The sequence below is a fragment of the Rhinichthys klamathensis genome, unplaced genomic scaffold (genome assembly GCF_029890125.1).
Source record: "Rhinichthys klamathensis goyatoka isolate OS25496 unplaced genomic scaffold, OSU_Roscu_1.1 h1tg000032l_1, whole genome shotgun sequence".
NCBI classification, from domain to species: Eukaryota; Metazoa; Chordata; class Actinopteri; order Cypriniformes; family Leuciscidae; genus Rhinichthys; species Rhinichthys klamathensis.
Genome location: NW_026606581.1, coordinates 287,949 through 299,533, shown reverse-complemented (window position 1 = coordinate 299,533; position 11,585 = coordinate 287,949). Strand labels below are relative to the sequence as shown.

The 11,585-nt window shown below is 37.6% G+C and overlaps 1 protein-coding gene across 3 annotated transcripts; it reads left to right on the top strand.

The window, feature by feature from the left end:
* The first annotated feature begins 227 nt into the window (after positions 1-227).
* otx2b (orthodenticle homeobox 2b) lies at positions 228-5,243 on the top strand. Of its 3 annotated transcripts, XM_056245481.1 has the most exons (5): positions 228-344; positions 487-550; positions 2,335-2,569; positions 3,396-3,547; positions 3,790-5,243. In XM_056245481.1, the coding sequence occupies exons 3-5, from the start codon at positions 2,473-2,475 to the stop codon at positions 4,408-4,410; spliced, it is 870 nt and encodes a 289-aa protein (XP_056101456.1). In that variant the 5' UTR covers positions 228-344; positions 487-550; positions 2,335-2,472; the 3' UTR covers positions 4,411-5,243. The 3 variants fall into 3 exon arrangements, with proteins under 3 accessions (XP_056101456.1, XP_056101455.1, XP_056101454.1); XM_056245480.1 differs by lacking the exon at positions 487-550; XM_056245479.1 differs by lacking the exon at positions 228-344 and having other exon boundaries at positions 359-550.
* Positions 5,244-11,585: the final 6,342 nt, after the last annotated feature.

Genomic DNA, 11,585 nt, shown 5'->3' with positions numbered 1-11,585 from the left:
CCAAAATAAAATGGTGATTTCAAACAAAGATCAGTGTTTTTAAGATTGGAGTAGCCTATAACAACTAAGAAATTAATTCTCTTTCCACTTTAGTCATAACATTATGAGTTAATGTTACAACATAAAATGACATTCCGATGACTCTGAGAGATGTGAATGTGCTCCGCTAGGGCCTCGCTCTCATTGGCTGGAGAGTTTGCATCAAAAAGTAGCTGTCGACATTTGTTTCCCTGCAAAGGGCCCTGCGAGAGAAACAGACTCCAGTCCTGAGCTCTTCATTGGCCAGCGTGCTGTACAAATCAGACTCCAGCAACTTCAACCCAGAAGAGCAGCGAATCATAACCGTATGTGCTTAATCTCTCTAAACCATTTTATCCATTCTTCGTGTTTAGCTGTAGAGGCTTCATCATAACTCATTTGCTTCGCGGTTTGATGAAAAGGATTGTATCTTGATGCCTTGAATATTATTTTTTTGTAACGATTTAGACGTAGGCTATATTGCTATCGGACATAAAACTTTTACGGACTTCGAATTGAATCCAGTTATTCAGTAAGTAGCCCGCTTTATGTAGTCGTGTATGTGCAATATTAGTTATGCATTTATGATAGGCCCCTATTATTATTATTATTGTCGTCGTTGTTGTGCTACGTAAATTAATCTTTCTGTGCAGTCTATTCATCTTTTTATGGCTAAAACGTTTGGGTTTTTTTTAGGCTTGTATTTTAAGATCGCCAAGATCGTCTATAGACTATGTTTAACGTGATCCTTAATTTAAAAAAGAAAAACGATATTAACTGGTGCACATTTTGACTTGTGGTAGTGCGCTGTTTCACCATTTTCATTTTCAAAAGTGAATTTAAATCTACTGTAGGTAAGCTAACTTTTGTTTGCCCATTTCAACAGTTTGAGTTCAAATTAATTGATAAATAATGAGCGAACAAAGACAGAAATAATTATCTTATTTCTGATGAATACAGATATCCAAACACTCATTTTCAATTGTGTCGATTCGCTTGTGATTTATTTTCATAATATATTGCACAAGTGGAAATCTGATGCTTATAGTCTCAATACTTTTGTATTATTATTTCAGTAGTTTGTTCAGTATCGTGTCAGAGACAACGATTCATTGAAGTATCTGAGTGTGTGTATGTGTGTGTGCGTGCGAGCGCGCGCACGCGTGTGATTTTTATTGTAGTCATGCACAGAATCAATGAGGCCAAACGTTCATCTGAAAAGGTAGCGTCCAGTAATTAGGGGAGCGCGTGCCACACGGATTATCTCGTTAATTTATCAACAACAACATTTATCATAATTAATTCTTGGATGAGGTAATTACTATTGAGCGGCTGTGCAACTGTTAGACGAGGACTGTTTTAAGTGACAGATTGAGGGGCGAAACCGTTGGATAAAAAAAAACTTTTCAGTATAATAAGTTTTTGTTTAATAATATCATAATTTATTCAGACAGGATTGTGATTCGGATGATGCTGAACTTCAGACAATTTGAAGGTTTGCTTGACCCAATAGACAATTATAAGAAACGGTTTTACGTTCTTATTTAGGCCTGAAAACTTAAATTGACTAATAATATTTTCAGACAGATTTTTTTATTATTAGTAGGCCTAGTATTATTATTATTAAATATTATCTAAACTAATAAAACTACATCAGCTACACAAACACAATCCATCGAGGGACAAATGTTTAATGGAACATCAGATTAAAGTTGAGCTTATTTGTTAGATTCCTTACAAGTACAACATAGTCAGAGGTCATTTCTGTAAAATACCAAAACACATAATTATAATTATACTTTTATAACACTGTTCTGACTGATATGACTAAGGAAAGGAGGAGGTTACTTTTGTCATTGTTACTTTTGTCCCTCGCCAATGGAGCTTTTGTTATCAGCATTAGTTATCAGGCTAACAGTGGCCTTTGTTTCCACCAATAGCTCCCAATCAATGCTCTTATGCCTGAGACAATTAGCCGGGTTCCTATGCAAATTGAGTTTCTGGCTTGTGTGCACATTTGAACGACTGAGTTTTGTCTTTGTGAAGACTTGTTGCAATTAATAGATGTTACTTTTTGGGGTTGGTGGGGAGAGGGGAGGAAGGGGAGGGACGGGGGGCGTTTGTCAAGATGTGCTTCGTTCATCTCATGAGGACAGCTGGAGGTCTGGAGCGGCTTTAAGAGCACGTTGCGGTGTGGATGTGCTTTATTCGCCCAGAAGTCATCGCAGCTACAGGAACTCGCGTTTCTATATGACAACCTGCGTCGTCGCAATTACGTGAACATCTCTTTTTATCTTTGTGGTTTTTTGAACACAGGGTTTTTGGTTTCACATCCACTGCTGAAGACGTAAACAAGCTAGAAGCAGAAGTAAGCTATAAGGAAGAAAGACTGAAGGAGCCGGTGTCCTGCTTTCCACGTTTTCTCCAACTTTACCCCCGACAACCATCTTTAGCATGATGTCGTATCTCAAGCAACCACCTTACACGGTCAACGGGCTAAGTTTAACTGCCTCCGGTATGGACCTTCTGCACCCGTCCGTTGGTTACCCAGGTGAGACCAGCTTCCGAATAAACCATTTGATGTAAAAGACGATTGGAAGGCTTAAGCACACTACGATATTGAGTTGCTCTTTATTGATTCAGGATTATAGTAACAGTTTTGCCCGTATGTGCATAAATGTAAATAGTAGGCCTGGCTAATTGATTTGCTGGGCTGGTTGTATTGCGCTATAGTCTCATAATTACACTTTCAACGGGTTTGTTTTATTGTACAGTTATGATATTATAATTTTGAAGTTCACAGCCTTTTGAAATCCAATTTCAGATCATACAATTTACTTGCGAAATTATAACAATTTAAAAACTTGAAGAATTGGTGAATTAAAATAAAACGGCATATGTAAAAAAATACATTTTTATGATTTGTCATCACAACTTTTTTTCTTTTGTCAAATCAACTTAGATAATTAATGTGGTTCAGATAACATAATACTTTGAATTTCTGTTTATTAAACCAATATCCCTCATTGTATTACCTCAAATTGTTAATTTCAGTGAACTCAAAATTTTAAGGCAAACAGGTAACTTACTTTTTAAAGTTTAAAGTTAAACCAACAATATTTTTTATAGTGTATATTTTTTCTCAAAAGTAGGGGGGGGGGGGGGGGGATTTTGAAGCATTGAAATATATATATATATTAAAAAAATTTAATTATAACTTACGTCAAACATTTGTATTAATCAATGTATAATGCCGTTTCAGATATAGGAATATTTTGGTGTCATGTATTTCTATTCATAACCTGCTTTTAAAGTAAATCTATGCATGAAAGATTTTCGGATGGACAACCGTGTGATGCATTTTTTATTTTAAACAGCGACTCCTCGAAAGCAGAGGCGGGAAAGGACAACATTTACTAGAGCGCAACTAGATGTGCTGGAGGCTTTATTCGCGAAAACGCGCTACCCGGATATTTTCATGCGCGAGGAGGTGGCCTTGAAAATCAACTTACCGGAGTCCCGTGTACAGGTACGCATCATTAAAAAAAATGCAAGAGTGTCTTATTTTAAAAATCCAAACATGTGAAATACATGGACATCTTTATGAACTGAGGGACGCACTAAAATAATAAAAGTAAATGTCATAATTTCTTATTTTGTGCTAAAACACTACAGAACATATATAATTTAAGCATAGAGGTTGTGCTTCCCCATAATAAGGAAGTTAGGTGACATTGTAAATGTTAATAAATCCTGTTTTTACCACGTCAGGTTTGGTTTAAAAACCGAAGGGCAAAGTGTCGCCAGCAGCAGCAACAACAACAAAACGGAGGCCAGAACAAGGTGCGACCTGCCAAAAAGAAGAGCTCTCCAGCGCGGGAGGCCAGTTCTGAGAGCGGGGCGAGTGGCCAGTTCACCCCGCCCTCCAGCACTTCAGTACCGGCCATCTCCACCACAACCGCGCCGGTGTCCATTTGGAGCCCGGCCTCCATCTCGCCGCTGTCAGACCCACTCTCTACCTCCTCCTCCTGCATGCAGCGATCATACCCCATGACCTATACTCAAGCGTCTGGATACAGCCAGGGCTACGCTGGTTCCACGTCCTACTTTGGGGGCATGGACTGCGGCTCTTACTTGACGCCCATGCACCATCAGCTGACCGGACCAGGATCCACTTTGAGCCCCATGAGCAGCAACGCTGTCACCAGCCACCTGAACCAGTCTCCCGCGTCCCTTCCCACACAAGGTTACGGTGCCTCGGGGCTCGGCTTCAACTCCACCGCGGATTGCTTGGATTATAAGGACCAAGCGTCCTCGTGGAAACTGAACTTTAATGCTGATTGCTTGGATTACAAAGACCAGACTTCCTCCTGGAAATTCCAGGTGTTGTGAAACTAACAAAACGTCTGCCATTCTGTCCAATCAACACACTAAAAGACCATAAAATAAACGTTGTAGACCTGCCATCTTTCCAAAAACAGAAGTGTTCCGTGGCGCGCGATCTCTCCGAGATGGATGGGTTGCATTGAGCCCGACAGCGCTTTTGAAGTTTGTCTTTGACATGAAATATCTATTTGAGCTACATGCACCCCTTGTGGCGTGCAAAGTATTTGAAAGGTGGTGAGTGCGTATAAACATAGGCCATCTGACCACAACCTGTTGTTTAAGGTATACAGGGAATCAAAGTGAATTTGTAATAAGTTAGGTCAAAGCCACGGAACAAATCCTTACACAAGAAAAGAGGAGAAAAAAAAACTACATGGCAAAAGGAGCCAATCTTTTGCTTAAGTGCTTGGAATGGGCAGGCTTTCTCTAAGCCTCTTACAGCACGCCGACCTATTTCAATGTTGGCAAGACGAGAGACACTTCCATCAGGAGGATGATAGAGAGGATGTGCGAGTGTGTGTGTGTGTGTGTGTGCTGAACGCCCCCGTGGCGACCTGGATGCACTACTTTATTTAAGAAAAGGTGTTTATAAGGAATCAATATGTAGTTTTTAAAGACAATCAATGTGTGTCTTATATAAATGGTACATTTGTGTGTTTTTTTTATCTGTGCTAGCCTTCGAAACTGTGATCTGTTGTAACTGTATGCAATTTGTGAGCTCCGTCGCATCTGCGAAGACTCGGCTGTGATTTTAATAGATTTTAAACTTTTTTTTCTTTAAGAGAACACGACGGTAAATAAGATTAGCCACATGATTACTATTGGATTAAGACAAACAATCTCGAAAATACAGGGACTCAAGAGAATGTGTAAGAAAGGAACTGTCTGTCCCCGTTCATTGATCTCCAATGGTCATAACTGATGCACACACGTGGATCTTAAACCTGTCTGGAGTGGTAATGTGGTCCCGCCACAGAAATATGAATAAACAATTTAAAATCTGACACAATATTTAAAGTTATTAAGTCTGGACGAGTTATTAAAATGTATTCTGAATTTTATGTGTGTGTTTGTGTTTTGTAGGTTAGCTACAATAGTTTGAAATTACTGGCTTTAAATGTGATTAGGACGGAGAGGCCCGATTTATGAGTCAAATTAACTGAACCGACAAATGTTCTTGAGTGACAATGATGTTTTATCAGGAAACTGCCTAACTATGGCGTGTGCATTAAACAATATTATTTATTTATTTAAAAGAATCATTTAAAAGCGCTCTAACATGTTAATTATTCCACAACGACCTTTCAAACTGATATTATGTTCATTTCCTTTGGATGAATGAAAAGAGCAAATGTGCATATCCACATTAAATAGCCTAGCTATTAATGGCAATCTCCTGGTTGATTCATTTACAAGAAGTTGTCCATCTGAACTCCACGCTGTAGGCTATTCCAATCCATTTTAATAATGCATCAACAAGTGGTTCATTTGGCTTTAATAAGGTTTAGGCCTCAGAAACTTAAATTAAAGGTAAAACTTGAAAAGCACTGGCTTGTATATGTCTTGTAATTTGGCTATTTAAGATCAGGACACATAAAGAAAACGTATCTTTGGCCTGGGCAAATTTTAATTATTTCTCATTTTTCCCGCCGGGTTTCCGGCCCTTTCGTTTTAAGGGACACGGCACCAGGAATGCGCGGCTTGGGAAAGTCGCGCTAATCCGCGCCTCAAAGACCAGTTAATCCCAATATTTCACTGGCGGGGTTTCTTTAGGGCAGAGGGCAATTCAAACGTAACTCAAAGCCTACTTTAAAGACCGCCTTTTCTGAATCCAGCACAGCAACATGTTGGTCTGCATTGCAGCAACGGATGGTATTTCACAATAGAATGTATGACGTGACAATTCTGCAAACTTTTGAATAATAGGCTATACTGTTGTGCTGGATTCTCATGACTCGAATTCAGAAAAACCCAATTAAAAAAAATCAACGATGGTACTACAATAATTCAAACAAAAATCTATTTATTAAAAAAAGTGAAATAAACTACAAATCCAATAGGCTATTAATTCAAATTTTGATTTAAACAGCTGTGGGGACAGAGCTAACACCCCGGAGTCCTCTGTGACTGAAAGGAAAACTTTCACAAAGAGTGCCCTCGGTAAAGGAGGGGTAGAGAGCAAACTGCCGACTTTACGGTTGCCGACGGGTCCTGGAATAATTCTATTGTAAGGGTCTGATTTGAGCGACATCACATAATTACACCAGTTCACTTGGAGGCGGAGATTCAGAATCGAATCTTTGAATTCTTCCATCATAATTGCGAGCAGTGGAACATTCAATTATCGTCCTTGACATTGACAAATAATCTCCTTTTTCATTCACTCTCTAAAGACAATCTAATGAATGGTGCGAAATGGTCAAAACAGTTTTTAGGAATCTTAGACTGTTTCCAAATGAAATTGGCACGAAATGAAGTTTTCTAAATAATTGGTGCGTGTTTGAAGTTTTCTTAAAAATTCAGTCTGTGATATTTTCTTAAATATATTTTCTTTAATTCAAAAAAAAAAAAAAAAAAAAAAAAAAAGAAGTAGCCTAAACAATGTCTCAAACAGCGCGAATAACTAACAGAAAAAATGTATATGCACTTGAGAGTTTCATTGAATATTGTATACTTGACAATAAAAGAAGCACTAACAGTGTCAAAACGAAGAAAACAAGAATAACCTCAATATCACAGTGTAACAAATAACTTCGCCTGACATTAGTCTTAATGGCTGACTGATCTTGTAAACACTTAGGAAAACAGTATTTTTTTTACAAACACATTTATATAGCTACTACCGGTATATCATATTATATTTAGCCTAACTACTTTTGTTTAAAAATTATTTGAAGCAGCTTCATTTTCATACAAACTTTAGAACAACTGATCATATTCATTTTCTTCGTTTTAACCCATAACGATTAGAGGCCATTGCGGGCTCTTTTTTCTTCTTTTTTTTATCCCTCTTTCGGGAACACGAAGGAATACAAGCACTGGTGTTATCCAGGTTGTCCAGGTGTTTTTCCCAAAATAAAACAATAAATAATTGATTATTTGTGAGTTCTAAACTAACCTTTACCAAAAGTCCACAATATAATACTGCATCCATCGAGTCCACAATATTTCGAACACGTGTAAGTCGTCCAAGACGGCCGAAGAGCACAGGATTTTCTCGCGACTAACAAACAACTTACAATATATCTGCATCGTCTTACCAATAAAATGAAACCTTCATGGAGTTAGAAGATTAAGGAGGTTATTGGTCAAGTAAACTGACACACACGGTAGGCCATACAGATAAAAATGTATGCGAATATTTAATAATATACGAAATAATATCTCAACAACATAAAGTAACATTTCCATCACATAAAATGCGAAATGTAAATGCACAAACAACTGGGGAAATAGAGTGCAATGAAAAAAATCATGAGTACGTTTGCACCACAATAAATAAATTCATGAGTTGCTGCAGCCTATAGGCCTATAAAGTAATCACTTTATTTAAGAATTTATACAAGTTCCTGTTTTGAATACATTTATTAGTTGTATATAAAAAAAATCAGCTAATAGAAAAAAGGGCGTAGTTTTTAGCTGATTTTTTTTATATGAAAAAAAATCCAATAGGCTACAACTACATCGCTACACAATGATATATAATTATCCTAAATTATTTACACTTACATAAATCATACCATTATTTGTGTATTTCCATCATGATCTCACCATTTCAGGTGAAAGAGAAATATCACATCACACACTAATTTAACCGCACACTTTCTCATACAACAATATGGGCTTGGTTTTAATAACCCACATCATAATTCTCATTGCCATTTCATCCAACCGTCATACTGTGTGTCTTTGAGAAAATACTTGGGCTAAGTAGGTCAATTACGACAGTTACTGCCATTGTGGTGGACAGACGTGTCAGTTGCAACGACAGTTAATTGAATTTTTAGCTACAGTTACGCGAAACTTTATGCCATCCATTGCCACCCACCCCCAACACTCAGGGACACTACAGAAATATCTTATAACAGGTAAAAATAATAATAATAATAATAATAATAATGCATTGCTTTCTTGATTTCTGATATAGGCCTATCACTGTAAATAACCCACCATCTTAGTAATGCTCTTCTTGCTGTCATATTTCATTGCAGCACACGGCTTTCAATTGCACAATATATAGCCTTTAATAAAATTAATTATTTTAGCCCATATAGAGATGTACATAAATTGCATGCATGAGGGAAAAACATGGACAATATTATTTGGACTAGATATTATCGATATTAATATACATATTTTATAGCCTATTAATAGTGTAAAAAAAATAATAGGCCTATGTGCATAAAATACATTATTAACATTAAAATTCGGCATTTTGTGTTTCTGGGTTTTCATATTGCATATCTTCAGGTGATGAACTAAGGCAGAGATTCTACTAATACGTTCAAGAGTTTGTCTCCCAACATGAAAATAGTGTGAAAATGCCAAGAAACATGGAAATGCACGTCATGTTAGCGGGGCGATGGAAGTTATTGAACATTTCTGATTTTAATTAAAGACATTATTATGGCTTTTGGTAAGCCACGGGTTTCAGAAATATTGATGCTCAACTTCATAGAGATTAATGAAAGTGATGAAAGATAAATACATTTAGGCTAATGGGATTTCCCTTGATGCTGATCAATTTAAGGGGCTTTGTGGCAATTATTTGGCACAGTTTTGCTCCTTTCAAACTTAACAGATGCACACAGAACAATGACGGTTACGGACATCAACGGGTTGAATCGACATTCAGACATTATAGATCATCTGAACTTGCCTGGGGAGGAAGAAAAGAGCAATGACGAGAAGGAATCTCACGGTTTATTTAATTTTTTAGGCCTATTTGTAATAAATAAAATATTTTCTTGTGAAATCATTTTTGGGAATAGCCTATATCTATATCCACTACAATTAGTTAGGCTACATAAAAGTAGGCCTACATAAAGTTATCATTGTCGCCTCTTAAAATCACGTGACGCGCAGGGTGCGATTATAACCAATAGGCTACCTTTTATTCTTCGACAGTGTACAATGTCTTCGCAACCATCAAAACTATAGCCTATAATTTATTAAATGTCATGTGTCTGTAAACTGAAAACAAGGAGAAAAAATGTCAATTTACTCGTAGCTAAAGTGGTCTGTACTCTCGTTAATTTATAAACAATTTACTTGTCTTTGGGAAACGTGCTGTAAAGTAGAGATAGGCGCGACAATCTTTGAGAAACTCTCAAACATTACAAACACGATTCATGCACTATAAATACTCTATTTAAAAGTTCTGTGCTGAAATATTTAGCCTATTCCGTCTTTAAAAGAAGTCCAAAATAATATTAGGAGGCAAAGTTGTTTACATCCTGGCCATAGTGTGGTTATAAACCAGTTTCGTCCGTGATGTTTGGAACGACTCACTGTTTATTTACCGATAAACAGGGCGTGAAGGAAGCCCACAACACGTGCGTACATGGTACTGACTTTTAACAATGCTGTTACAGTCTGTTTCATATGTGTACAGGCATGCTCGGCCACACAGTAGGATGCACCCAGGGGTTGTAACTTCGAATAGGGTGTTGTTTTAATAGTGCACAAGTCACTGAAAGATCAGACGCCTTGACGTTCATGAGCAAAACCAAGGGCCTCCATTCCTGCAGAGCGCATCTTTCTTTTTTAATTACGGGCAACGCAGTCCTGAAGTAACATATGGGACGGGCAGACGCCGTTCTAATCCGCACCCCGCGTTGGTCGATGTTAGGCTAAACAATGGGCTCTTTTTAACCATTCACGAGCCAGAGGCTTCTTATGCGCACAGGTTGCCTTGGCGCTTGGGATAGCAAGAGGCAGTCACGGAAGTTTACTGGTCCCTCGACTCGACCCTTCCACACTACCGTGTCTGTCAGACAGGTTGTGCGTGATTGGAAGGAAACTGACTGCGCTCAACAGCTTGAACATAGGCTATATATTTATAGCACTCCCCCTACTATCTTATTGCTTAATTTCACCACACCAAACAGCACGAAAAATAACTGTAGACACATATTGTATTAAATATTATCATTAGGCTATGTATTGCATGCTTGTTAATTGGCCAGAAAAGTGTTTGATTTACTGTATTAACAAGCATATAATAAAGCTTTTCCCTGATTTACCATTCAGTTAAAGGCTATTTTAGATCATCATTAAGATCTGCATCTACTACTTTGATAAATTATGATTATAATAATCAGGCCATCAAAGCTAATCAATTGAGCAGCGGGGTATCTATTTTGTCCCGCTCATCCAGTCTAAGCTCACTTTTTGCACTATTTATTTAAGTTTGTGACATCATCAATGAATCTGATAATCTTGTCAAAGATTAAATTAAAAGGGTTTTGTGCCAGTAATAACAGATTTAGATGTTTTAAAAATGAAGTCTAAAGGGATTGGGTTAAGAGCACCAAAAAGCATGTGATTTTAATTTCTCCGACAGCTCACATAAATCTGTGGATTTGTGGATATGTGAAACTGATAATAGTACTAACACCCTGACAACTCTGGATGTCTGGTAATGTACAGGTCACACACACAGAACAGACCATTCCTTCCTCTTTCCTTTAAATTACTAATCATTAAATCATCATTCAAAATAACAATTTTGCATCTTGGAGGAAATTGTAGAAGGTGGAAACAGCATTCAGAAAGTGTTTAAAACTATGCTCTGAACCTCAGCCATTGTCATTCCAAGCCTTGCTCTCCTGTTTGGTCTTTGATCCTGGTATTAACTACCGCCAAAGTCCAAGTGAACAAGCACGATTAAACCGAGCAATATTTGGTCATTTGGAATGGGGGAGGAAAAGAACTAAAACTAAAATGTATAAGCTGATTATGAACATATGCTGTGGTGAAACTGTGTGTCATAGCAGCGTCTACTGGTCAAGTTAATACCTATTTAGCTAATGCACACCCAAGGTCTGCATTCAGAGTCCATTTAGGTCCCCCATGAGACTAAAGTTGTGGATTATGTTGGATGGCACAGCTACCCAACATCTAGCCTATTTCCTCTGTTAGGCCTGTAGCCCATTAATGAAAAATCTCCTTAAAGGGAC

Excerpts from the sequence above, each read along its gene's own strand:
- otx2b (XM_056245480.1), top strand. The coding sequence starts at position 2,473 with ATGATGTCGTATCTCAAGCAACCACCTTACACGGTCAACGGGCTAAGT. Across the intron at positions 2,570-3,395 it reads CCCGTCCGTTGGTTACCCAG|CGACTCCTCGAAAGCAGAGG; the intron begins GTGAGACCAGCT and ends TATTTTAAACAG. Across the intron at positions 3,548-3,789 it reads TACCGGAGTCCCGTGTACAG|GTTTGGTTTAAAAACCGAAG; the intron begins GTACGCATCATT and ends TTACCACGTCAG.